At 31.9% G+C, this 27528-nt stretch overlaps 3 protein-coding genes across 4 annotated transcripts; 2 read left to right on the top strand and 1 right to left on the bottom strand.

Moving 5' to 3' along the window:
* The first annotated feature begins 744 nt into the window (after positions 1–744).
* Positions 745–9313, top strand: LOC129914352 (transmembrane protein 47). Of its 2 annotated transcripts, XM_055993554.1 has the most exons (7): positions 4826–4883; positions 4943–5030; positions 5104–5179; positions 5274–5460; positions 5517–5666; positions 5816–5878; positions 8842–9313. In XM_055993554.1, the coding sequence occupies exons 3-7, from the start codon at positions 5129–5131 to the stop codon at positions 9000–9002; spliced, it is 612 nt and encodes a 203-aa protein (XP_055849529.1). In that variant the 5' UTR covers positions 4826–4883; positions 4943–5030; positions 5104–5128; the 3' UTR covers positions 9003–9313. The 2 variants fall into 2 exon arrangements, with proteins under 2 accessions (XP_055849528.1, XP_055849529.1); XM_055993553.1 differs by lacking the exons at positions 4826–4883; positions 4943–5030 and adding an exon at positions 745–1111.
* Positions 9314–18923: 9610 nt separating this feature from the next.
* LOC129916622 (actin, indirect flight muscle) lies at positions 18924–20615 on the top strand. Its single transcript, XM_055996668.1, has 3 exons — positions 18924–19040; positions 19160–20112; positions 20176–20615. The coding sequence occupies exons 2-3, from the start codon at positions 19188–19190 to the stop codon at positions 20379–20381; spliced, it is 1131 nt and encodes a 376-aa protein (XP_055852643.1). The 5' UTR covers positions 18924–19040; positions 19160–19187; the 3' UTR covers positions 20382–20615.
* A 1158-nt stretch (positions 20616–21773) lies between these two features.
* On the bottom strand, positions 21774–27321 carry LOC129916621 (sodium-independent sulfate anion transporter). The gene is made up of 9 exons (XM_055996667.1): positions 27192–27321; positions 25817–26089; positions 25579–25749; positions 25308–25513; positions 24914–25253; positions 24687–24848; positions 22609–22709; positions 22361–22546; positions 21774–22293 (listed from the first exon to the last, which is right to left on the bottom strand). Exons 1-9 carry the CDS (start codon positions 27214–27216, stop codon positions 21970–21972), a joined length of 1788 nt encoding a protein of 595 aa, XP_055852642.1. The 5' UTR covers positions 27217–27321; the 3' UTR covers positions 21774–21969.
* Between the last annotated feature and the right edge of the window lie 207 nt (positions 27322–27528).

The raw sequence follows: 27528 nt of genomic DNA, 5'->3' as shown, positions 1-27528 counted from the left end.
TACACTTGATAGTGTATTCAATAAAAAAGTATAACAGTTTTTGTGACTTGATTAGAAGATGATGCCAAAGTATTCTATTATAATCTGTTATACTGTTATACAAAGAGTAGATAACGCCACTTTCATAAAGTTCACCAAATAGAATCAACATTTTTGTATGAATCCACTATCCAGTGTTTTATAAAGATTAGGCCTCGAAAGGCCAGTGGTCCAAGATATACAGAATACAAGGTAATATACACCCGCCATTATGATGACGTCACGTGTATTATAAATCAAATGTTAGGAATAGTTGAATGTGTTATCTATGGTAAGCAACAAATACAACAAACAACTACCAAGATCGGAATTTTGTTTTTGTTTATTTTATGGAAACAAACTACAGATGACGTCACAAAAACAGAAAGAGATACATTTCTCAGTACAGCATCCTTTGCATAAAAATTTTATTTAAGCCAGAACTATAACTGTCGGATCGTCGGATGAAAACGGAGGGGAACAGCGCTCGCAACCGCACTCGACGGATGAAAACTTGTCGAAAATACAAAGAAAATAACAACAATTGACAGTAGCTTCCGACTCCATCCGCCAATTATGGTTCTGGCTTTAGACTGTCAACGAAACGACACTCGAATCAGTTTTACTCTGTGTTGAAATTGGTTTAAACACTCCATGGAAACGTTGTAAAATCCAATTCGACATGACTTCATCTTAAATTTGACGTTTATAGACAAAACTCATTCGTCCTGGATGCTAGAAAAAGAGATCAAAAAATTTGTATGGACGTCTGTAATAATTTATCATTTAACTTTTTCTATTTTTCGCATATTATGTAATATTTTTTCCTATAAATAAATATTTGTATTGATTGATTGAAAATGCTTTGTACATTGAGTAAAATCGTTGAAATCAATCCGGTATATTAAAACGGAGAACAAAAGAACAATACCAAACAACAAAAATCGACCAACATGTCTAAAAACATTTCCCAATACGATGCTAATATTCAAAAAAATATTTTAAGTGGATTTAGTTCATTTGACAGTGATTCTTTACCAGATTGCAGTGAATTTGATTCCGAATCTGTGACGCTGGAGTATTTTAAAGAAAGGTGGGTTGAGTGAGATAAGATGGTTTATTATTTTTTTTTTTTTCTTTTTGTTGATGTACTTGTTATGATTTTGCTTTCCTTCCAACACATCCACATGCTTTTTTTTTTTTTTTAAACTGCATGAATATTATACATACATAAAAAGCCGAAGAAATGAGTGTGGGTCGTATGCAAAAATGGGTTAGAGCTCTCTTTTATCTCACTTTTAAGACGCATTTTCTTTAGATTGATCTCAATAAAATAATCTTAAAAAAGAAAAGTGAGTAAAAACCACTTGGTAATGATTTTGCATACGATTCAATTTATTGTTTTATTTATTTTGTTTTGATCATAAATTTAGCTTTCGCTTAACTTTTGTTTATTAGTTAATTGACTATATTCCAAAATAAAACAAAAATGATGAGTTTTTTTTTTTTGTTGACTTTAGTTACTGTTTTCATTTAATTGATATAATAACAAAATTAAATGTCTGAGAATATAATTTCACATCTGCTGCAAAACTAGCGACGTCTATTGTACTTTTTTGCTTTGTTTCTTTTTTTCTATTTACCTATATTGGGCTGGCGCGACGTCCTAGTTTTCTTTTTAATCCATTGTTTTTGGGCTTCAATTTTGTCTTGTTTTGCTTGATCGCGTTTGACGTTGAAATATTTGCATTTCCCTGAGAAGTTTTAATTAACAACTTCAATTGCGTAGCAAGATCAATTTATTAAATTCAATTTTGTTGAAACAATGAAAACCTGTAAGAAACCTTGACCCCCTGAATACAATGGTGTAGCTTGTAGCGCAAATTGAAGAATTCTCAACTTTTTGCTCAGCTGCCGCCAACTTTTGTTGTTGTATCCCTCAGTAAAATTTTGACAGTACTACAAGCTACAGCCACAGCTACACTATTCAGCCTAACTGGCTGAACAGAATGAAAATTCGCTTGTGGCAAAGAAAAACGCCGTGGTACAAGATGTCAAATAAAATCGCTCAAAATGTAGAAAAGATGAACAGAATTATGTGGCGCACTAAAATGTCAATTGCCTTGAAAAAAAAAAAATAATTTTAACTGAGCAACCACATTAGAAACGTCAAAAGTCATTGCGCTTGTAGCTTGAAGTAAAAGTCGACTCGATTTGTACCACAGCGAATTTCCTTGCCACAGCCACAGCTACGTATTCTGGCACCAATATACTAATTTCATACTTTTTAACTTTGACAGCGACACAAGACACAAGCCACAGCTACATCATTCTGGTCTACCAGTAAATTGTCATTGCAAGGCGATCTAAATACAAAGATCAATTATGTATTTGAAATGTATGGCTTATAACATAATTTTGCTAAATAATTTGCTTTATTATTTCATTTGGTTTTTATGCTTTTTTTATTAAAAAATATAAAAGTAAACGACAGATTAGTCAAAATGAGTAGGTATCATGATTGGCGACCAATTTCGTTCGAACATTTTTGATTTTGGGGGTTTTGAAGGTTTAAGATTTTCTTCCCTTATAGTTTTGGCACCCGGAAGGGAAATACAAAAAAAAAAAAATGAAAACGATAGCTATACTTACAGTAGGTCCGTTTTGGCTAGGTTCTTCCAAGTCTAAAATATGAAGACTCAATTATTCAAGACCGGATGAAATTTTTGAAAAAAAAAAATTAAATAAAGTTGGTAATCAACGCCAAAAAAAAAAAAAACTTAAAAAAAAATTGGAATGTCCCTTTTTCCAACATTTTAGTTAAAAAAAAAAACAAAGTTCAATTTTTTTTTAATTATCAAAAATTTAGTTTTTCAAAATTTTATTTTTGGTTTACATTAAAATTATGATTTTGTATACAAAATTTTGTTGAAATTAAACTAGTCGTTTGGGAGAAAATCAGAATATAAAAAAACGGTTCCATAGCAGATACCATTAACAATGATTTTCGGAAAAAATTAAATTTTGCATCAAAAGATACCCCTTGTCTAAAAATTAAATTTTCAATTTTTTTAACAAAATCGTTGGAACCGTTTTCGAGAAAATTTATTTTTTTTTTAACAATTTGTGTGGACCTTAATCCGCCTTTGACATCAAGAAAGGAAAGGTTTAAGAGAATTTAGTCTTTATGGCTCTCGGCCAACAAAAAACAACTCCATTGCTAGGCAGTAAAGTTCTTAAGAAACACTTTAAATTTTAAAGTAAAGTACCTAATTTATCGGTTGAATTTAGCAAAAAATCGCAATGTTTGTAGGTTTATTTAATTTTTGGAATTCCTCAATTTCCATACAAAATGCCTCCAAAAATGTCCGTGCACCATTGAACTAAAATTTTCCCTTTGTTCTGAAATTCTCTCTGTGGAAGTCTTAACAGAGTTGGGATGTGTTTGAGAAAATAATGGGAATTTTCGTTTTTGCGGATTTTGTAAGGGAAATTTCTTGATTGTAGGAAAATAAGTTATTAAACTGTTAGCATTGGCGCACAATGCTTCCCAGGTGAAAAAAAATAATAATTGAAACAATTTTTCCAATTGTTTTGATTTGGTTTTTCGATTAATATATAGTATAGTAACAAATACAAATTATTAGAGAACCCAGCCGTACAACTCCGATAATCTTTTTGTTCAAACGTCGGTAATCAATTGTTCCAATGAATCCATGTTCATAGAAATGAACCACAGCATTTATATGAGGCGAAAAATCACGAAAAAGTTCTTTTGATGAAATGACATAAAAAAGGGATTGGATTTTTTAACAGCTAAAGCCATTTTACTAAGTTAGAAAGTCAAAAAGAAGACTGAAGTTTAACATAATTGTCTCAAGGTTTTTTATATTTTTTTTTTGTGAAAAAATAGCTTAGGAAAAAAAAAGAGTTAGGCACGAGTACGATAACTTAGGCGACAAGAATTGATAACTTTGTAAAGGAGTTCAATACAATCATTTTTTATTATGGGAGGGGAGTTTATCTCCTCCCGTTTAGGCTAGAGGGGCAATTTTCTTAAATATCACGTAAAAAAAAAATTATTAAAAAACATAAAAAACACAGTAGTTATGAATGATACCTTCTTCAAAAGCCAGCCTCTCGCGGGGGAGATAGATTCATCTGAATGATTGTATTGAACTCCTCTACAAAATACCGTTATCAATTCTTGTCGCCTAAGTTAATATAACAATTCAAGGGTTAATATAACAATTCATTATTCAAATTGATGTTATTTCTGTAATTCCTACATTCTTTTTGAAACAACTCAGTGGAGTTTCGCGGAACGAATGTCTATTTTTTATATTTCGCGATAAATTGGGGAATAAACTATTTGTGCTCTGTTCGTTTAACAACTCATTAGTTCGCTATACCAAACATTTGAGCCTGAAATTTTTATCATAAAGCAAAGTTAAATTTTTAACAATTTGGACCTCGAAATTTCCCACCTCAAAAATTTTTGACTCTTACGTCTATTCTTACTGAATTATAATTAAGTTTTTAATTTATATGTAGATGTACCTGTAACATACTTAGTAGCATTGAAGTATTAAATTAGAAAAAAATTGTGTTATGATTCTTTGCCTTTTATACCTAAGTTTATGACATACATAGTTACCCGTAACAAATTTATGAAGATTTATCAATACACAAACTTTGTTTAAAAAATATTCTTTGGTGTTGGGTCTACAATTTTTCTTTAACATCATCCTATTTCTATAAGACAAGTAAAAAAAATATTAATATTAATAAAAATATAATTTATTAGCTGCATTGCGTACTTATTTTCACGGGTTTGCAACTGTTAATTACAGTACCATTAAGAGGTATTTATATGCATGTTTTTTGAGATATTTAAACTAACGAAACCAAATGATTTTGGTAGATTCTTTTTCAGTATGTTTTTAAATACCTAACTAATATTGGAGTATTGGATTTTTTGTAACTGTTAATATTTCAAGACACTGAGTGAGGTTGGTATTGTATTTTTAACTAACCAAATTTTTTCTAGTCTGAATAACTAATAAGAACATCTTTGTTTTATAGCTCACGTAAACCATCTCCATCAAAAATGGCACCCACAACGACGATCGAAACTATTACAATCACCCGACCACTTAAAGTAAGTTTTTTTTCTTAAATCAAAAACAATTAAAAGTTTCATAATGATATTGATATAAATTTATTCAAATAATGACCAATTTTAATTTTCGAAGGTTATTGCTTTCATTTGTGGATTCATTGTTATTATACTGATGATAATGGCTCTAGCCTCTAATGATTGGTTAATGGCAGAAGGCTGGCGGCAAGGATTGTTTTTGCATTGCATCGAAGAAGACGTTATTCCACCTCTTCCATTCAATTTACACGATCCTCCGGGATGTTATTATAGCAGAGATGTCAGTAAGTTTCTTTTTCAAAAAAGTTATGTACTTAAACTAATACTAATTTTTTTAAAGCATATATAAAAGCGACTGCTGTTCTGTGTATAATCACATTAATAACAGATGTAATTTCGACAATTGTGACTGGCATAGGACTAAAAACCCAAAATCATAATAATAAATATAAATGTTATCGTATCGCAGTGCTAGTTATGTTGATGTCACGTAAGTTAATAAATTGTTTTTCGAAATTGTTAATGTATGGTTTTTTTTTTTGTAATAAAAAGACATAAAATAATAACTTAATTATTTCAAAATTAAAATGATTAAATTATTTCTGCCCACTCTACTTCAATTTTATACTTTTATTTCAGTGATATCTTTACTGACAGCATTAATATTGTATCCTGTATGTTTTGCTGCCGAACTAAACTTGGGTAAGTAATATCGAATTCATATCAATTTTTAGCATCACACTTACAGTTATGAATTATGCTTTTTTTTAAACCAAAATTTCACACTAGATTTTAAATCACGTTTTGAAATGCATAATTGATTTTAAACCAAAATATTGGAGTATAAAGTCTAAACAAACACATTAAATGCTATTTTTTAAGACTGATCATTTATATGAAATTAACTTAAAGATAATGAAGCCTCTATATGTGAAATTCTGGCTTTTGAAAATATGTATGTATATTTTTTTTAAATTTTAAGTCATATTTTTTTAAATTGCCCCTACCTGTTTAACTGGGATATATTTTTCCTTATCCTTATTATTTCGTCCAAGCTCAAAGTCTGTAGGCCTCTTAAAATTGAGTTAAAAAAGGAATCTGATGCAGTATCCGCGGCAAAAAGCATAGAGTAGACAATTAAATCAAAGAGTTCCGGCATAGTCTTGTTGAAGTTAGTGAAAATACTTACAATTCAACGTTGGCTACAATTTAATATTCTATTCTATCTAAATCTGTTGCATAGATGGATCCATCTTTTTGAATGTCTCCCCTACTTTTCATATAAATCAAAAATTGAACAATGACAAACAAGAAAAGAAGATCATAAACAAATTATTGCTCTAACGAAAAAAATCAAGTGAAGTTTAATAAGCGTTAATCGTTGACAAGTCAAAGCCAGGATTCAGGAATTCCAGTTAGAGAAAAACAGCCTGCTGATTTTTTGAACATGCAAAACTTCAGCTGAAATAACAAAAGTTTAGGTTTTAATTTTTTTTTGTAGTTTTTGAAATAAACAAATATTTGGTCTTCTGTGAGGAACATTAAAAATTCAATCTCTTAATCAGTCCTAACGCCACCCTTGAACGACATTCCAACTGTCAGATCTCTCCACAAATCCAACTTGCTGGTAGCACAATTTGCCGTCAATTCTACTTTTCCAAATAGTAACTTGGCTCCTCTAGCGATCGAGAGTGTGAACTTCATCGTGATCGTGAAGCACTTTTTTTAGCACTCGCTCAGTAGCGTGAGTTCAAGACCTCAATGTACACAAATCTACTGGTCTAGATGGTATTCCCGCTATTATTTTGAAGAGGTGTTCTTCTAAATTAACAAACCACTTCGCAATGGTGCGGGGAACTAAGTCCACGGGAACTTAGTCCACTGAGGTAGTTAGTTCCCACTCAGTGGGAACGAAACCCATTTTAATAAAGTGGAGTAAGTTCCCATGCTGGGTGGGAATCTAATTCCGGAAAAAAACGTGTGGTTTTCGTTCCCTCTGAATGTTAACTTAATTCCCATTTCACCAAGAAGAAGTTAAATAAGAAGAAAAAGAGTCACGAGTTTTTAATTTGACTTTTTACAGAATCTGGAAAATCAGCAGTTCATTTCGAAATCCAGTTTTCAAGAAACTAAAAAGAGTGTACCTACACCCACGGAACTAACCCAATTGGATGTTAGTTCCATTTAGTTTGGAATTAACATCCACGGAAGAAGGCACCGTTTAATTAAAAAAGTGTTGTTATTGGCGCCTTCCTGGCGACTTTACATACCCTTTGCGGAGTAACGAAGTTACGTGAGCGGGACAGAGAACCCTAAAAAGGATTTAAAATACTGAGAACCCGAGAAGCGAGCCAGGCAAGGTTTCAGTTAGTTAAAAAGACGCCGACATTGGCGACTTTAAATATCCTAAGTGGACCGCTCACGCAAGTTCGTTCTTCTGCTGAGGTAATGTTAGATCGCCAGGCAGACGCAAATGTTTGTATGTTAATGCAGTGTTATAATTTGGCAAACCCGAAGCGAAAAAACATTTGCTAACATGAGAATCTAAATAATTTGTACAACCCAAGCGCGAAGCGGAAAAAAATTTTGCCCAGGGGAGAATCAATTTTGAGGTGTGAAAATAAAAATTCGCGCGAATTTTTATTTTCACACCTCAAAATTGATTCTCCCCTGGGCAAAATTTTTTTCCGCTTCGCGCTTGGGTTGTACAAATTAATTAGATTCTCATGAGAGAAAAAGTTTATCCACTTCACCCTGTTATCAATTCAAAAAGAAGACATATCAAAAATATTTTCGTGGAATTCAATCCCACCTTAAATGGGAATGAAAACCACTTCACTAAAGTGGATTTCGTTCCCAATCAATGAGAACGAAGTCCCTCAGTGGACTTAGTTCCCGTGGACTTAGTTCCCTGCACCCTTCGCAATATTTTCCATGTACCTCATTCTTCTGAACTTTTTCCGTTTAGTTGAAAAACTGCATTTGTCCAAATTGTTCCTAAAAAGGGTGAATCTTCTTCCCCTTCAAATTATCATCCAATTGCACTAACGCCCCTTTTTTCTTAGTTCATTAAAACGTTCTTAATTACCGGCAGTACGACTTTCGTAGCGATAGGTCCACAGGCAATTCGATATGGAACCGAAAAGTGTAACCAATCTTTACTCTATTTCGCAGAAAGTAGGATTATTACGCTTGATATTTTTAAAGCAATTGATAGAGTTTGCGTGCTTTTGGTATCGATGAATGCCTTCTCCGTTGGATAAGTTATTAAATTACCTTTTCGGTCGTCCAATACAAGTTGAGTTGGATGTTTTTTAAATCTGATACTCATCACTACATAAATGCTGGTGTTCCCCAGGGTTCCGTTCTGTCTCCGACTCTATTTCTTAAATTCATAACTCACATCTTATTCAATACGTCTAATCTACTGAATTGTTTTGCCGAAGAATCAACGCTCAGTTTCCATATTGGTTTCCAACTTCTCCTAAATTGTGTTATTTATATGAATATAACAAATATTTTATTATAGATATCTCTTTCTCACTACTATTGTTTTGATCGTAGCTGTATGTGTGTATCGCTAGTTTAAATAAGTCTGTCATTTAATTGTCTGTCAATTATTACCAAACAGATTAATCATGTTTATATATTTTTTATTCAACCAGGTAATCGACCAGTTTGGCAGTTTGGTTGGGCATATGGTGTCGGATGGGGAGCAGCTATATTTCTTTTCGGAGGAGTTGTACTACTCTTGTGTGACAAGGAATCGGAGGAAATTTACTACAAAGAAAGAAAAATAGTACATGACAACCAATTGCGAGCCTAGGCCAGGCCGCACGACCTGCCGGATGTCGTTCTTTAAAAAATATAATGCCAATAGATAGTATATAGTAGAATTCTATACTTTGAGTGTGTATATAGTTACACAAAAACTGAATGATGTACGGGTACCCATTAACATCTACAACAGGTTCGTGCGGAACTTAAAAACTTTAGCTACAATCACTGTACATACAAAGATAATAAACTACAGTTCCCAAACTGGTGTATTATTGACTTTGTTTAAAAAAAAAACTGCAGCATAATAATCATTTAATATCAAGTGTTCTTAATAAAAAAAACTAATAATAACAAATATGTGAAACTTTTATTATTTTAAAGTTATTTTCACTCAATAAATCAGGCGGACTATATCTCTAAAAGATGTACTTGAAAAGTGCAAAATAAAAAAAATTATTTTAACCAGTTCATAAAATATTAAGATTTTTTCGTTCAGTGTATTTTTATCTTGCGTTTTCGTTCGCCACAACCACCAAAAAAACAAACTGGAAAAATGAAGCACCTCTTCCTGAAAAGGAGATTTCTAGAAGCAAAGACGAGAACCTCCGAAGACATTCTCGAAATTCGAACTTGAGCTATAAAAGGAAAGTGCGGACACCACCGGCCGGATAAAGTTTAATTTTGAAAGTGAAAGAATACAGTTCGTACTAAAATTAAGTGTTGCATATTGTAAGTAGCAAAAATAAAGTGATTTAAATAGTGGGTCATGTTCATAGATTTTTCATAAGCTTTCTCTTTCTAAGAAAAACTGGAGTTAAATCTTATTCGTACACAATTAAGATCCACTTCTAAACCAATTTTCTATGGAAAAGAGCTGCTTCTAACCTGTGTAACAGTTAACATGTTCGCTGTTGACCTTGGAGACTTGAAAATGTTCAATTTCGCTTCAGCTGTGCTTGGCTTACCTAATAAGTTAAGCTGTCAGCCATTTTTTTGCTTATCCATTCCCTATCGGACACCCTGTATAACTCCGAAAAGATAGCAGCTATAAAAAAGAGTGTATGGAAAACTTGTAGATTTTGTAATAACCTACAATTCTACTTTTTTTTCTACGGGCAAAAGTCCCAGTCCTTCTATATGGTGCAGAGGCATGTACTTAAACACAGGCGGATGAAAATATCTTGGAATGTTTTGAGAGAAAAGTTCTTCGTGCGATTTTTGATCACGTGTGATTGATGGTGATTGGAGAAGATACAAGAGTAAAAGTTTAAAGAGAGAAGGTCACTTGGAGCGTATGGACAACAATGCTCCGGCCCGGAAAGTTTTCGACTCCAACCCAGAGGGACGGCGAAGTAGAGGAAGACCTCCTCTGAGGTGGCGCAACCAAGTGGAAGCGGACCTCAATCAACTTGGCGTGCGAATCTGGAAGCAGCCAGCTAAGGATAGAAGCTGGCCAGCGAAGCTTGTTGGTTGAGGCCCAAATACACAGTGGATTGTAGCCGCCTTATATAATCCACAATCCAACATAATCTTAATATAAAGTTAATCAACAGTCAGATAGTTATTATATTATATGTATGTATATTTAATTTTCCTAGGAACTTATCTTTGCCCCAGTTTTAAAGGTTTATTAACAAGCCATACTTTAATTTGACAATACACTCCGTAACAAGTGCTATTAGTCAGCAGCAGATGTAGGCGGCAGACAAGATAGTGAAATACATATTTTTTCGAGTGTGTTTACAAACATCCATTTTCTGTACCTTTTTATGGATAGTCCAGTGCATTTATGATGTTCATATATGGAAGACCCAGCAGTTTGTACCACCCCCAAATTTTGTTTGCTCATTCGATAGAGCATTGGCTGAATATCATTACCCTGATATTTCGCACTCGCGAAATTCACCTTTCGGCCGCCATCTTGGATTTTAGTTTTTGTTGAATATCTCCATTTCTATTTTAGTGGAGTAACTAAAGCAAATTATTAGGGAACCCGGCCGAACTGCTCTGATTTTGACGATTTTTTTTTTCAAACGTAGGTAATTAAAAATACTTTAAAGTCTATAGATTAAAAATTGCCGGTGTTGCCGTATTGTTTTTTAAGATTAAAATTAAATTTTTTTTGAACAAAACCATTTTTTTGCTTAAATTTCATAAAACAAATGATAGCAAAAGATTCTCTAGGTAATTTAAGGAAAAAAAAAATATAAGGGAGTAAGGGACAATCTTCCATCGTTTAAGCGATAAATGCAATTTTCTAACATTCTGACCTCGAACACAAAAAATATATTTTGAAAACAACGGCAACACCTACAATATTTTAAAATACATTTTTAAAAAGCCAGAAGCTCATTCTTATCTCTAAAATTTAAATCCACTTAATTTAATTAAGAGTTTTTGAAAAAATGGTCCTCAAACTCAGAATTAAAATAAAAAATGTTATTAAAAAAAATTTAAAATGACTTTCTAAACTTTTTCTAATAAAATATGAATTTATTTAAAAAAAATTTTTGGCCATAAATATTATCAATTGAATTCCGAAGCAGAAATGGTAATATATATCGCACTTTTGAAAAAAAATTAAAAATTACTTCAATTTCAATGTTTTTTTTTTTTATAAAAACTGAATTTTTGCATTGAAATAATTAATTTTCTCAAAGACTTTGGTAAATAAGAACTTTAAATTTTTGCTATTTAACTTTCAACAGTAAGGGTTATTAAATGAATGAAAAATAATTTAATGTTTAGGTGTTGAACTTTAAAAAAAAGTAAGTACATTTTTTACTTGCTCTATAGGGCAAGTATTGGTTTCGTGTCGAAAAAAAAATTTGAGGTTTTAATCAAAGCCAACGTTACGATGATGGAGAATTCCAAAAAAGTGGGTCTCGCAAATCCGTCCGTGCGTCTGTACGTCCATCTGTACACATTTCCACAGCCTTAACGCGTGGATGGATTTTCCTAAAATTTGGTACAGATGATTTTTATGGAATTTTGAAAGTTGGTTTTTTTTTTGTTTTTTTTTATATCTCGTTTAGAACGTATACCTCCCATACAAAAAAATACGATATTTCGAATTTCTCGAAAACGGCTCCAACGATTTTGATTAAACTTTGTATACGTAATATTTAAAGCAATGGCAATAAAATTGCATTTTTATTTTTTCTCAAAAAAGTCAAATACAAAAAAAAATTTTTTTATATGAAAAAAATTTAGTCTAAATGTCGGCTCTTCCCCAACCTCAACAAAATTTCTTTAAAATTTATTTTAAAGGCAGCTCGTAAAATCTACAAGTAAACTAACATTAAAGTGCTTTGAACTGCAAGAGCAAGTACGTGCGACCCCAGTCGTGCATTTTATTTTCAAAACTTTTATTAAAAAAAGTTCTTCGAAAATGAATTACTTTTTAATTTTTTTCATAAACCGTAATACATATTGACATTTCCTTTTATAATTTCAAATCATAATAAATGCGGCCAAAAATATTTAAAAATAAATGCATTTCATATTACGAAAAAGTTTAAAGAACGACATGTTAAAATTTTTTCAATCATTTTTTTTTTTCCAAAATCTGAGTTCAGTTACCATTCTTTCAAAAGCCCTTAATTCAATTAACTTAATATTAATTTTAAAAATATGACTAGGCTTCTAGCTTTTTAAAAATGTATATTTAAATATTGTAGGTGTTGCCGTTGTGTTCAAATATTTTTTTTTTTTGTCTTTGAAGTCAATTAATAAGAAAATTGCATCTATCGCTTGAACGATGGAAGATTGTCCCTCACTCCCATATATTTTTTTTCCTTGAATTTCCTAGACAATCTTTTGGTATCAATTAATTTATGAAATTTAAGAAAAATTTTTGAAAAAAAAATTTTTTTGTTCACAAAAATCTTCAATTAAATTTTAAAAATCAAAACGGCAACACCGGCAATTTTTATTCTATAGACTTTAAAGTATTTTTAGTTACCGACGTTTGAAAAAAAAGATCATCAAAATCTAAGCTGTTCGGCCGGGTTCCCTAATATTGCCAATTTTTGAGCTTTAGTTACTCTACTATTTATCCTACATAAAAGTTGTGTATACAACTAACCTTGATTTTTTTCTCAAAAATCTGAAAAAAAATAAATTTTTAACTTTTTAACCGGAATGCATAGGCCTGATCTTTGTGAACTCATATCTGTAAACCAAAACTTGTTTCGAGACTTTGGTCAAAAGATATCGATTTCGGAATGTAAGGAAAAGAAAGAAAAAAAATGTTTGGTTGGTAATATCTTAGGAACCAGACCCCCAAGAAACTTCTAGTTTTCAGGATGAATAGAGCTTGAAGAGACCTTTCTTTTGATGTTTCACTTGACGGATTTGTAGGAAATTTTTTAAAAATGGATTTTTTTTGGCAAGGGGTTAACCTTGATTTTTTCTCAAAAATCTGAAAAAAATAAATTTGTAATTTTTAAACGGAATTCATAGGCCTGTTCTTTGTGAACACATATCCGTAAACCAAAACTTGTTTCGAGACTTTGGTCAAAAGATATCGGTTTCGTAATGTAAGGAAAAGAAAGAAAACAAAAATGTTTGGTTTGAAATACCTCAGGCACCAGACCCCCCAGAAACTTTTATTTTTCAGTTATGAATAGAGCTTAAAGACACTTTTCTTTTGATGACTCACTTGATGGATTTGGAAAAAAAATTATAAAATTGATTTTTTTTGGCAAGGGGTCAACCTTGATTTTTTCTCAAAAATCTAAAAAAAAAAAATTTTTAATTTTTTACCCGGAATGCATAGGCCTGCTCACTGCGAACGCATATCCGAAAACCAAAACTTGTTTCGAGACTTTGGTCAAAAGATATCGATTTCGGAATGTAAGGAAAAGAAAGAAAAATAAATTGCGCGACTGGGGTCGCACGTACTTGATCTTATGGTAAAAGTTACTCTAATGTTAAAGTTTTTCATTGAACAAAATAAGGGAAAATTTAAAATTTGATATTTTCACGGAATTTCGTTAGTGGTGCAAAAAAAAATAAAATCTGTTTTTATAAATAATTAAATGCCGTTTTAAATGATCTTTTACAAAAAACTAAGTATGTCATTTTATTTCTAGTATAAAAAGGAATTTTTAGAAAAAAATTTTCGAAAATCGTTAGAGCCGTTTTTTTAAAAAAATAATTTTTTATACATATATAAAAATTTTCTAACATTTTTCAAAAAAAAAGTTGATATACAATTTTGAATAAATAATTAATTTACACATAAAAACAAAATTCAAAATTTTTCACCAACTCGTTTCCAAAAAATTGATTTTTCAATAAAAAATTTTGAAATATTTTTTAAAAATCCAAAAAGGTGTTTTTTGAAAAATTAAAATTTTTTTTAAATAATGATTGCTTAAACGTTTCTGTATTAAAAATTTGGTCGAAATCTGTTTTGTCGTTTTTGAGAAATTCATAAATCCAAAAAACCGTTCTATGGCAGGTACCGTTAATAACGGTACAAAAAATATTTTTTTGTATTATCAAAGGAGGCTCTTATCTGTAACAGTAAGCAGAAAAATTTTAATCAAAATCGTTAGAGCCGTTTTTGAAATAAATCAACTTTTCTGTTTCCGTTATATGACAGGTACCGTTAGTTTTGGTCCTAAAAAAAAAACTTCAATTTCTCCTCTAGGGAATCACCCAAAACTGTTAACTACCAAGTTTAAAGAAAATCGCTTCAGTAGTTTAGACTGTAGCTCGAGGTTCTTACAGACAGAATTGCCGGACCCACTTTTTTGGCATTCTCCATCATCGTAATGTCATGTAAAATTGTTATCTAGATCGATTTTTTTTACGAATCCTAAACTTGCCCTATATTACCTATATCGCAAGTAAAAAATGTTTGGTTGGTAATATCTTAGGAACCAGACCCCCAAGAAACTTCTAGTTTTCAGGATGAATAGAGCTTGAAGAGACCTTTCTTTTGATGTTTCACTTGACGGATTTGTAGGAAATTTTTTAAAAATTGATTTTTTTGGCAAGGGGTAAACCTTGATTTTTTTCTCAAAAATCTGAAAAAAATAAATTTTTAATTTTTTACCAGAATGCATAGGCCTGTTCTCTGTGAACTCATATCTGTAAACCAAAACTTGTTTCGACACTTTGGTCAAAAGATATCGGTTTCGGAATGTAAGGCAAAGAATGAAAACAAAAAAATGATCGGATGGAAATATCTCAGGAACCACACCCAAGAAATTCTTAGTTTTCAGTATGAATAGAACTTTAAAAGAGACCTTTGTCAGCTATTACATGAAGCCTCAAGAGGCGCACCTCTTTTCAAAACTAATGAGTGCAAAAGAGAAAGAAGATAAAACAAAAAATTATCTGACCGGAGAGTCGTGGGCAAAAATTCTGAGACTCTTTTTTGACGTTTTTTTTCCACTCTTTCTTTTTTCAACATTCCCTTTCATTTCTTTTTGCTTCTTGGTGGAATACAACAACAACAATACTTAAATTAAAAGAGAAATGTCAAATTTGAGTCTTTGACTCAAGAGACGTCGTGTAATAGTACGTGCCTCACAGAATGATTATCAAAAGAAAATTCCAAAAAAGAGTCAAGCCTCTTGAGGCTTCATGTAATAGCTGACTTTCTTTTGATATCGATGGATTTGGAGGAAATTGCATAGGCCTGCCCACTGCAAACGTATATCCGTAAACCAAAACTTGTTTAGAGAAAAGAAAGAAAAAAAAAATGTTTGGTTGGAAATATCTCAGGAACCAGACCCCCAAGAAACTTTTGGTTTCTTTTGATGTCTCACTCGATGGATTTGAAGGAAATTTTTTAAAATGGATTTTTTTTGGCAAGGGGTTAACCTTGATGTTTTCTCAAAAATCTGAAAAAAATAAATTTGTAATTTTTTTTACCGGAATTCATAGGCCTGTTCTCTGTGAAACTATGTATATCAGTAAACCAAAACTTGCTTAGAGACTTTGGTCAAAAGATATCGGTTTCGGAATATAAAGAAAAGAAAGAAAAAAATACAAATACAAACATAGCAACAAGCTGAAGAAGATATGTCTGGCTGGGTAAGGATTTAGTGACCTTTCCATCTATCATGGTCAAAAGTCGGTTAAGTCCTGTGTAACTTGGCCCCCTATTTGTCGAAGGTGTGGCATCAACTGTACTATTTTAATTTCTATTGCATTTACCAATGAATTGGGGTTTTCAGGAGTTTCCTTTAAAATTCTATCAAAATTCACCTACACAGCACCTGAACGAAGAGCAAGTCCGATTTTGTTATAACACAGTTTTCATTTCTTCATTCAAGTCTTAAGAGTACAAGTGGAGCTATAAAAAGATTTGGATCAGAAATATTTGGGCTTAGTGACTTTTATACTCACTTGTGGCGGAAAACATTCATTTTTAATTAATTAATTAAGTAAATGTACTTTTTCTTTCAAAGGTTGGTTTCAATAAACATACTTAATGACTCTTCTTTCGTAAGGATATTGATACTCCCGTTAAGGACTTTAAAGTAAGTTTTTTTTTATCATTCTTTTCCAAAGAACTCCATTTCTATATAATAATCCCATCATAAGGTATGCTAATTTGCGAAATTCGTCAAAACTATTTTTGAGACGCTCAACCTCATTTAGTCCCATATTGTGCGTTACGTCTCCTTGGAATTGTTAATTTCGATAGATTTTCCGCATATAACCAAACGATAATCTCGGACTTCGGCAATAAGACAAAGAATCTCGTTGAACCATTCATACCGCAAACCGCTTACCACAGCTTTTTTGTAGTTTTTAACAGCCATGTTATCGTTGATTTCAAACGCTTGTTCAGCTGTTATATTGTTTTGCCTAAGAAAATCTGCAAATACTTAAATAAAACGAACCTGTATTTCTAGAAGTTCCACTGTTGGAAATAATCGAACAAAGTTTACTTTATTGATTTCCGCATTCCTTCTTCGGTGAAAAACGCGAGTGGAAGTGGTGTCAGCTCAAATGTTACGTTTTGTTCTTATAAATATTTGTTCACTGAGCTGAGGCACATTCGTTAGTTAAACCACTGTTTACATCGGAAAGCAAAGAAATTGTGTCTTTGTGTTTGAGAGGAAGTGAGTTAAATATTGAGCCTATAAAATTAGAAAACATTATCAATCCTACTTGAAAAGGTACGTGGCAATTGATGTAGTCTAATGTTTCGATGATTCCTGAGCTTAAGGAAATGAACTCATTTTCTAAAATGAATATTTTTTTTGAACCAGGAATACAGCTTTTCCAGATTAGAAGTATCACCAAATAGAACCACAAAACTGTTCTTTTTGGTGACAAACGTTGTGCATGTGCATGGCTATCATTCCGGTTGTAAAAACCGTAGTGGTACATGGTACTTTCAGTAAAACCGCGCCCAGTGAGTCCACATTTTTTTTTCATCAGTCTCATCAATATTTTTTCAATTAACAGTCAGTCCAAAGCACAATCTTATCGGCGATTTTGAAAAGCAAAGAAATTGTGTCTTAGCGTTAGACAACATATTCAATAATACTTGAAAAACTTCTTGGCTAATCTTGAGCTTAAAAGAAATTAACTCATCGTTCTCTGATTTTTTTGTGTGAATCAGGAATGCAGATTTTCCAGATCAGAAGTGACTTGTTCGTGCGTCAAAATGCTCATCTAAGTTGGTAACGCCACAAAACTATTCTATTTGGTGACAAACGTTATGCATATGCATGCCTATTTTTCCGGTTGTAAAAGTTGTAGTGGTGCTTTCAGTGAAACCGCGCCCAATGAGTCCAAATTGATTGGGATTTTGGAGAAAATTTGTTTTGCTTTGCAATGAAATCATCATCAGCAGCTTGATCTTTTTCACCTCATTTTATTTATACCTGCTGATATAACAATATCTCCACCCAACTTTCCTTAAAAGTGGGAATTTTACCACTGCCATTATAAATTTTTTATTCTAAAACTTCTTCCATGGAAGTTTCGATTTGAATGTGCTATTTATTAAAAAAAAAAAATTGCCCAAAAAATAAATAAAAACTGGACACATTCTAATATTTCTCACTCTTTTGGTCTCTTATTACCAATTAATAATTATTTGACAGCAAAATTGCGCACATTCAAATTTTAATGTTCTGTTTATTAATTTTAGCCCCCGCCCCTCTCCTTTTTCTACAATTTGTTTCGATCCCCAATTTACCCCTTTTAGCATTATATGCTCTTAGAAAGTCATAATTCGTAGGTATAGGCTTTTAACTTTTTGGCTCAAAATGTGTATTATTTTTACCCCCTTCTTCTTTGTTTACCATTCTTCGAAGACAACAATGAGCTTAAAAATTAACATGACCAAACACCAAATATCGATCTAGCATGTCTAGCTTGTATGTAAATTGAAAGAATTATCTAGAAAGCATAAACTTATGTAAATTGTAAACCAATACCAAGTGGAAAAAATAGTAAATCATAAATCAAGAATTTATTAAAACTTCTTCTAAAACATGTAACGTACAGTAAGTACCAACTTATTCTTCTGCAAGTCCTATTTGTACAGATCAAAGAATGCCCAAAATTACCATAAATTCAAAACACCCTGTTATTCTAATGAAAGTTGTGATTGACCATGCTTCTCTCTGAGTTCGTCTTATAAGGAAATACCTAAGCATTTAAATGATTTGTAGATAATAGTATTTTTAGATTATATTTTAAATGTCCACTGTTCTTCCGCTGAGTAACCTTGAAATAAAAAAGTTATTTTTATTGCGTCTTCTTGCCATTTAATCAATCCTTCTAAGGTTTGTTTCTATTTCTGGATGGGCACAGATTTCTTAATTGCTTTCACTGATAACTTTGGCGGTGTTCAAACAATTGTGCATTGGCAATTAAGCAATTTCACATGTGTTAGTCTGTGGTGAGTACAATGCATAAGCGTGTGCTGAGAAAACTACTTATTAGGATATTGATATAATTGTTTTAATGTGCGTCTCTCACATGCGAAACTCTGGTAAAGAATAAAAATGTTTTATATAAAATTGAAGCTCTTGCACGAGCGAGTCATTTGCTGTTGAGTTAGGAGGCCAACACGTTTAATCTTAATTGCATTTCTAAGGTGAATTGAATAAAAATAATAGAGAAATAAACTAAACATTTAATACAAAAATTTTAAAGTCTAAGGACTCATATTAAAACCAAGTTTTTTTAAAATTCAACTTCAATTTTGAATTCCAGCTCTCAGTAGTTACACAAGCTTGTTAAAATGTGTGATGATGATGCAGGTGCCCTCGTCATCGACAACGGATCCGGAATGTGCAAAGCCGGTTTCGCTGGAGATGACGCCCCAAGAGCTGTGTTCCCTTCTATTGTTGGCAGACCAAGACATCAGGGTGTGATGGTCGGTATGGGTCAAAAAGATTCATATGTTGGAGACGAAGCTCAAAGTAAAAGAGGTATCCTGACTTTGAAATACCCAATCGAACATGGAATCATTACTAACTGGGATGATATGGAAAAAATTTGGCATCATACATTCTACAATGAACTTCGTGTTGCCCCTGAGGAACATCCTGTTTTGTTGACTGAAGCCCCTCTTAACCCAAAAGCAAATCGAGAGAAAATGACTCAAATTATGTTTGAAACATTTAACTCACCAGCTATGTACGTTGCGATTCAAGCTGTTCTCTCCCTGTACGCTTCCGGCAGAACAACTGGTATCGTCCTGGATTCTGGTGATGGCGTTTCACACACTGTACCCATCTATGAAGGTTTTGCCTTGCCACATGCTATTCTCCGTTTGGATTTAGCTGGCCGAGATTTAACTGATTATTTGATGAAGATTCTAACTGAAAGGGGTTACTCATTTACTACAACAGCTGAGCGTGAAATCGTTCGTGATATCAAGGAAAAATTGTGTTATGTAGCATTGGACTTCGAACAGGAAATGGCAACAGCTGCCGCTTCAACCTCATTAGAAAAGTCATATGAATTACCTGATGGTCAAGTAATTACAATTGGTAACGAAAGATTCCGTTGTCCAGAAGCATTGTTCCAGCCTTCATTCTTGGGCATGGAATCTTGTGGCATTCATGAAACTGTGTATAATTCAATCATGAAGTGCGACGTTGATATCCGTAAGGATTTGTATGCCAACTCTGTTCTATCTGGTGGTACTACTATGTATCCTGGTAAGTTTAATAATTTTCACATATAGGTTATGTTAATTTAACCTAATAAATTTCTACTTTAAGGTATTGCCGATCGTATGCAAAAGGAAATTACCGCCTTAGCCCCATCAACAATTAAAATTAAGATTATTGCTCCACCAGAAAGAAAGTACTCCGTATGGATTGGTGGTTCCATCTTGGCATCTCTATCTACTTTCCAACAGATGTGGATTTCAAAACAAGAATACGATGAATCAGGTCCAGGAATTGTTCACCGAAAATGCTTCTAAATTCTTTATGATAGCATTATGTTGTAACGAAAAGACATTTTTCTGCCTAGCATGGAACGTGTCGCCAACATCTAAATATTTCTTATCATAATTATAAAAACATTATATAACACACTAGCCCAAAATAATTAAAGGAAAAGAACAAAATTGTGAATTTCTTAATGATTTTTAGATAGACTTTTTTTCACTGGAAAATAATCACATTGAGCTTAAATAAAAACATTTTAATTTTGAGATTTTGTTGACATCGATTTTCACCTTTACTTTAGCTCTAGTCAAAAGAATTATTAAAATTATTTTGAAAACAAAAAAACAAACAAAAACAGGGGTGGAAACGGCTAACGCTATAGTCGATTGTTGACCATAAAAATCTACAATTTATGAAGCAAAATTAAAGGGCTGCTTCTTAGAAAGACTGGAGTTTGATAAATCCCAGTCTAAGATAAACTGGGGTCTAAAAATTACTATGAACTCGCCTATCAGCTATCGCGTTAGCCGATACCACCCCAGGAATTTTTCTCGTTTTTTTCTTTTTTAACCATTGATTATAATGCCGTAGGTCAATTAAGAAAAGCGCTTGCAGTAGCATTGCGGACTTTTATATTTCTATCCCCAGAAGCATTTCGCTTTCATTACAGCATTTTTTGAAAATCAAATATCTTTTCAATCCAAATGTTAAAAAAAGTTACGTAATTGTTTACGTATTGACGTTCTACAAATATGCTTTTTTGTAGATTCGAAACAAAATATCTTAATTTGAGAAATTGTACTAGTACTAGCATAGATGTCAGATGAATGTGTACGTTCTATTATAAATTAGAATGAGTAAAAATACAGAAGAGAATTAAAATTAACCATAAACATCTTGATGAGTGCATTAGGAAGAAAACTTTTTGGTTTTAGCGAGGCTATATTCCTCAATTAGTCCATTGTAATCGATTAAAAAATCTATATCTGCCTAAACACTCCATTTAAAATCGAGTTACAATCACTTAACATATTGGATTCTTGTGTGCAATATTAGAAAACATTCAATGCATTCCACAAAAAGATCAAACTGTAGTCTTCATTGCCTTGAGCTTGACTCGGCTTTCCCACCTTGTATCTGATAAAGATTTGATTTTTATTTTAAGTTTATCTTTTATTTCCCAGGGTTTGCTGAATCTTGAATATAATAAATATTTTTTGTAAATATGTTTAACCAAAAAAGGAAGAATATTCTGCATCTACTAACAGCAGAATCCAACGGTGGCATCCGCATTACATGAAAAAACTTGAGGAGAGCATTAATAATAACTTAATAGTATACGATTTTTACCGCACTATTAACGCTATCCTTGTGCTCAGGTCTGTATATTCAGTACACTTCTATGAATAAAGAAAACAAAAATGGAAGTGTTGATTAAATTTGTTTATTGGTTTCTTTCTTTGCCTAGTACGCAGATCGATCTATATCTTAGCTGCTTAGCGTTAAAAAAAACATCCTGCTGCAGAAAACTGACATTCTCATCTAATTTGATGCGTTAAAAATGAGAAAAAAGAATATAAACATTTAGCTCGATCTGCATGCTAGGCTTTACTCTAAATATTAGCTTGAAATTGCCAATTGTAGTTCAATATCACTGTTACAAAATACAACATTAGTTTCAGTCTCAAGTAAATTCTTCTTTGTTGTTAAATTAATGTTTTGCAGATAAACTTGAACGTTTTTCTCTTGTAGATCACTAATTATATTTTTAAGAACCAGCAATATTGTATAATCGCTTTGTGTCAATTTTTGACAGTCAATAGCAATAGGATACAAGTAGTCCTTTTCAACACATATTGATTTTATCGTAGATCGAAAATGATCGGCACCAGAATAGTATATTTCTGAACAAGGTATTACATGAATATAATAATACCCGTCATGCTTTGAATATAAAATTGAATTAGGTAATTTTTGTTTTGTTTAAAAAAAGTTTTTTTTTTTTACTTACATGTTTCAAAACTGCATCAATTTTCGGATTTGTTAAACGAATGGATACAAAAAAGAAATTCACTACAATTCCAAGAAGCAGTCCGATTTCAACGCCCCAAGAAATGCAAACAACAAAAACTAAAATCCAATTGAAACAATCCATTTTGTTTTTTCTCCAGAGTTCTTTTAAAGTATTAAAATCCAACTAAAACATATAAATAATATAAATTATACGTAATTAAGGAAAACACAACCAAATTTATATACCATAAACAACACTGCAGATATTAAAACTGCTGAGAGTGTTGATTTGGGAATGTATTCAAAATAAGGGGTAAGAGTCCCAAGTGCAAGTAAAACAAGTGTACCTAAACAAAAAAACAAAACAAATATTTATAATTTGAAGTAGTATAATTTAATTTATTTATTTATTAATTTAAATCTATCTATTCTCCGCATTATAAGAGTTGAATGTACGACCGAAGTTGGGTTCAAGGTAAAACTTATGGGCTGCTGCAGTGGGCTTATACCAGGATGTATTTTTTTGAAATTTTTGAATGAACAACAACCAAACCAAGTTTAGAGGCTGGAGTTATACCTAGCTATTTCACGGGGAGCATTCCGATGCTTTTTAGTGGTGCTATATCACTCTATGCTCAATTAACTTAAAAACCTCTCATACCCGAGCTGGGTTAGACAGGTGCGATAATTTGAATAATAGGTGCTTGAGAAGAAATGAATGGCTGTGCTCCAGGCTAACGACACCCACAAAAATGCAAAGCAATTTCCTTTGTAAAGACAAAAAATCATCTTCAATAGGTCAGCAGGTGCTTGAGCTTTGGTATTTTGAACTGGGACGAACATACGTGATATTTTATTTCATCTCCATTCCTCTGAATCTTAGCTAGGTTGGAATTTGATGATATACTAAATGAATGCACCGGCGCAGCATCTTGAGTAGGATGAAGTGAGGGTCAGTAAAATTTTTGCACTAGCCTTCCAATACAAAGGCTGATCAAACTTGATTACAGACGTGATATTTTTCAACAGAATACAAGAATGATATTAATAGAATGTCGTATTCGGTTCAAGGAGCGTTTATGAACGGTAAACAAATCATTCTGCTCTTTTCAAAAGATTCTTAGCAGTTGCTTCAATCATGAATCAAAACAACCAACGGCAAAAATATGCGTCAAGACAAGGTGTAATGGTCATCTTCTGATGAGCCCAACCATTACATCGGGGCGAAACGCATATATAAACACTTTTATGCTGATTTTTATATTTTCATGATTTTAAATCATATTTATTAAAAATAAACGGTGTTCAGGAAAAAACAATTCGACTGTTAACAGTCAAATATTTCTTATTACTATATGATCCTAATACTTATCAGTCAAGTCAAGGGTTTCCTACAAATCAAATAGTCGATTATATCTGACAATCGTTGCAAATTTAAATTGTTTTGGAAAAATAAACGTGTTAGCGCTTAATACTTTCCCCTACTATGTACTAAAAATACAAGATATCCTTTCAGAAATAATAGATGAATATTAATTTCATCACTTTATTCTTCAAAAAACTATCTTAACATTTTTTTAAATAAAAGCTGTAAAAAAATCAATTTTACTGTGTGACTTCCTTATTTTCAATTTTATCCGATAAACTGTCTTAATCAAAATTATTGAGGAATATATCTTCTATAAAAACTTACGGTTCCCAAAATATCGAGACAAAACGGTTTACAACACTTGACCTCCTCGAAAACTAGATTGTATTCTTACACTAACCCACTTAACATATATCATCAAAATCAAAAAAAATTTGGTCCTACCCAAAATGCAAGATTAGAAAGTTTTATAAATTGAAGCCAAATTAGAAGAAATAAAATTTTCCTGCTCCTTTTAGAGAACACCTGAGCATTTAGCACAGAACCACCGATCGGAGAAGAATTTACAACAGCGGGTTGTACAAGGACACTAATCTAGCCAAGACAGTAAAAGTGCAGGGCTTGAGATGGCTAGGTCATGTGAAGCGCATAATCAACAATGCATCGGAAAGTTTTCGACTCCAACCCAGAGGAACTGCGCAGTAGAGAAATACCTCGTACCCTAAGTACGTAAGTAAGAGCGCTTAGCACCTTTTTTGGCAACTTGAAATATGTGTTCGTCCAACCCACCTACATAATTTCCTTTCAGGTCCATTATCTATTGCTCTAATGCTGTTTTCGACTACAATTTGTACCTACTATAATATTTCTCTATAGTTAAAGTGGTTCGAAAAAAATTGTTGTTCCTTTTCCAAAGCTACGTATTAATTAATACAGTTATGTAAATCGTTTTTACCTGTATACACTCCAGCAAATGGTGTTCTTACACCACTGGCTTGACTGACCGCTGACCTTGTAAATGCTCCGCATGTAGGCATTGCACTAAAAAAAGATCCTGCAATATTGCACATTCCCAACGTAAGCATTTCCTGTGATGCATCTAATGTTGAATCCTTGACTGTAATTATGTTAAATAGGTATTAATAACAGATATACTCAATTTTTTTCAAAGAATTAATTTACCAAAAGCTTTAGCAATTGCTACGTTTGCTAACACTGCAACAATAGGCACAACTACAATACCACTTCCCAGTTCACTTAAAATACTTGAAAATGAGTAGGAAACATTTTCGTATTCTATAACAAATGGTGGAAGCTCAATAGTAGGCATTGTTGAATTAACTTTTTTAGATAAAGTAAACGGAATGGACGAACGGTCGTCAATATTGTTAGCTAAATAATACGCTAATAAAGATGAACCAAACACGACAATTGCATTCCTTGATATACTGATGTACCATAAACATTTCTTTAATATTTTTTTAGAATTGTTATTTGTTCTAAATTTGATTGCGTTCAGTTGCTGTATAAATTACTATATTAGAAAAATTTATCAGTAAGTTTATTAATTTCTTACCCGAAGCAATAAAAGTATACAAATGCAGACAAATCCCAAGGTGCAATCTCCCAAAGAAATTTTGTTCAGATAGTTCAATGGATTCAGGCCAATGTTTTTAGTTTTTATTCCCAGTAAATTTTTTAACTGCGCACAAATAATTACCACAGATGTTCCGCTTGTAAAAGCACTAGTTACGGGATGAGATATAAAGCTTACAACAAAACCTGAAAAAGTAAAAGAAAATTAATTGACTTAAAAAGTTAAAAACTTTTCATTCATTAGTTCTTACCTAAATTTAAAACTCCCATTGCCAACTCTATAACTCCTGATATAAACGCTAATACAACTGTAAATTCAATTGGTAAATCCATTGTATATTTAAGTGTTAATAATGCCATTAAGCTGGTAGGTCCAATGGACACTTGCGGAATAGTTCCAAAAATAACATATACAAAAGATCCTATGAATAAATAAAAAAACAGAACATGTGTATTTACAAAACGAATTTGACAAATTAGCAACATTACCAACAAATGATGAATAAAGACCATATTGGGATGAAAGTCCTGCAAGTGCAGCATATGCTATACTCTGAGGTATTATAGTTAGACCAAGGGTAACACCAGCAATTAAATCAGCTAAAGCTTTGTTGCTATCGTATGTTTTAATCCATGTTAAAATATGAACTCTTCGAAATATCCAGTTTTGTTCCTTCTTTGTTTTTGGTTTTATTTCTGTTTTCGGTTTCACTTTTACATTGTTTTCGATATGGAACGGTTTTCTTTCTTCAAAATTAACGGCTATTAAGACAAATAAAAATAAACGCTTTGATTAAAAGATAAACCTTAAAAAAAAAACACATCTAAACCCAAACAAAACAAAATAAAAATCCACGTTTCCGCGTGTGGACAGCATTTTTTCTATATCCTTTTTGAAAAAAAAAATTGTCAGTAGAGTCCGTATGGGTAAGCCTTTTTCAAATCAGGGTCTAAAAAATAGGCACACTCTCCAGGTGTAAGATCAAGTTAGGGGTGACGTAAAAAACGTCCTACGAAATAAGGCCCCATTTGAAATGCGGCTTTATTTCCAAACAAAATAAGAATATGGGAGGGGACATGCGACTTTCACATGGGATATAACTTCACTTATAGTGGGAAATAATTTCACTTATTTCTGGTAAAGTTAATTCTCACTAAATGTGAGATAAAGTTCTCCTTTTTTTGGCAACGAAAATCACTTTTGGGTGAAGTGGAAGGTGGGAAATAATTATATCTCTTTTTAATACTAAATAGGATGTTTACTTTCACGTACTTAGCTTTCAAAAATTGAGATGCAATGACGGACTAAAATCTTATTTGATGTGGTGTCTGTGACACTTTTTTTTTTTTTTTTACAAAAGTCAGCTCTGAAAAATGAAAATGGGAATTCAAATCCGAATTTCTTAAAAGAACAAACATTTTTAAATCCAAATTAAACGATTGAATAATGAATAGTATGGCCGTTAGTGTCAAACGCTGAAGAAATATACATATGCACTTATGTACATCATGGTCATACTTTTTTAAGATTAGATAATGTTTTATAATTTTGTCCTTTTAAAAAAATATTCAATGTTAGAGTCAAAGTAAGCTCCAACTCATAATATTGACAATATTTACATACAACCATTTATTTAAATTCATAATTAGAAAAATATAATTCAATTATCTTAATTTTGATTGAAAATTTTGTTTTTACTCCAAGTATTCACTCCATATTCTAATAGTGCGATTAAAACAGTTGTATTTCGGTAAAATTTTCTATTTTATTAAATATTAACTGTTAAAACTATTTTAAATTGACATGCCTCTGAAGACATTTAATCTATTTTCTATCACAGATTTTAAAATAAAATAAAAATACCTGAATTGAAACCACTCGAACTCATTTTGCTATTCAAGTTTAATTCAGAAACAAAAAGATACTGCAACTTTGAAAATTTTTCATTATCAAATTCCAAATGTTGAATGTTACATTAATCAAGATGTTGTTGTCTTAAGATAGCGCTGTACCTATCAGATTCTTCTAATTATCAACAGAAGTAAATATTGCTTTAAATTAAATTGGTAAATAAATAGATTTTTCCGAAAGTTATAATCTTTTAAGTAAATAAGATACAAGACATTTCGTATGAAATTTAAGTAGCAAGTGCCTATAAGATTTTAACGAGATGATCTTAATGACGCATACGAACTTATCA

The sequence above is a fragment of the Episyrphus balteatus genome, chromosome 3 (genome assembly GCF_945859705.1).
Source record: "Episyrphus balteatus chromosome 3, idEpiBalt1.1, whole genome shotgun sequence".
In the NCBI taxonomy this organism is placed as follows: Eukaryota; Metazoa; Arthropoda; class Insecta; order Diptera; family Syrphidae; genus Episyrphus; species Episyrphus balteatus.
The sequence above is the reverse complement of the archived record's forward strand: the minus strand, read 5'-3'. Positions and strand labels throughout refer to the sequence as shown.

Excerpts from the sequence above, each read along its gene's own strand:
- LOC129916621 (XM_055996667.1), bottom strand. The coding sequence starts at position 27,216 with ATGAGTTCGAGTGGTTTCAATTCAG. Across the intron at positions 25,750-25,816 it reads TCTTTATTCATCATTTGTTG|GATCTTTTGTATATGTTATT; the intron begins GTAATGTTGCTA and ends ATTTATTCATAG. Across the intron at positions 25,514-25,578 it reads AATGGGAGTTTTAAATTTAG|GTTTTGTTGTAAGCTTTATA; the intron begins GTAAGAACTAAT and ends TTACTTTTTCAG.
- LOC129916622 (XM_055996668.1), top strand. The coding sequence starts at position 19,188 with ATGTGTGATGATGATGCAGGTGCCCTCGTCATCGACAACGGATCCGGA. Across the intron at positions 20,113-20,175 it reads TGGTACTACTATGTATCCTG|GTATTGCCGATCGTATGCAA; the intron begins GTAAGTTTAATA and ends TTCTACTTTAAG.
- LOC129914352 (XM_055993553.1), top strand. The coding sequence starts at position 972 with ATGTCTAAAAACATTTCCCAATACGATGCTAATATTCAAAAAAATATT. Across the intron at positions 1,112-5,103 it reads CTGGAGTATTTTAAAGAAAG|CTCACGTAAACCATCTCCAT; the intron begins GTGGGTTGAGTG and ends TTTGTTTTATAG. Across the intron at positions 5,879-8,841 it reads TGCTGCCGAACTAAACTTGG|GTAATCGACCAGTTTGGCAG; the intron begins GTAAGTAATATC and ends TTATTCAACCAG.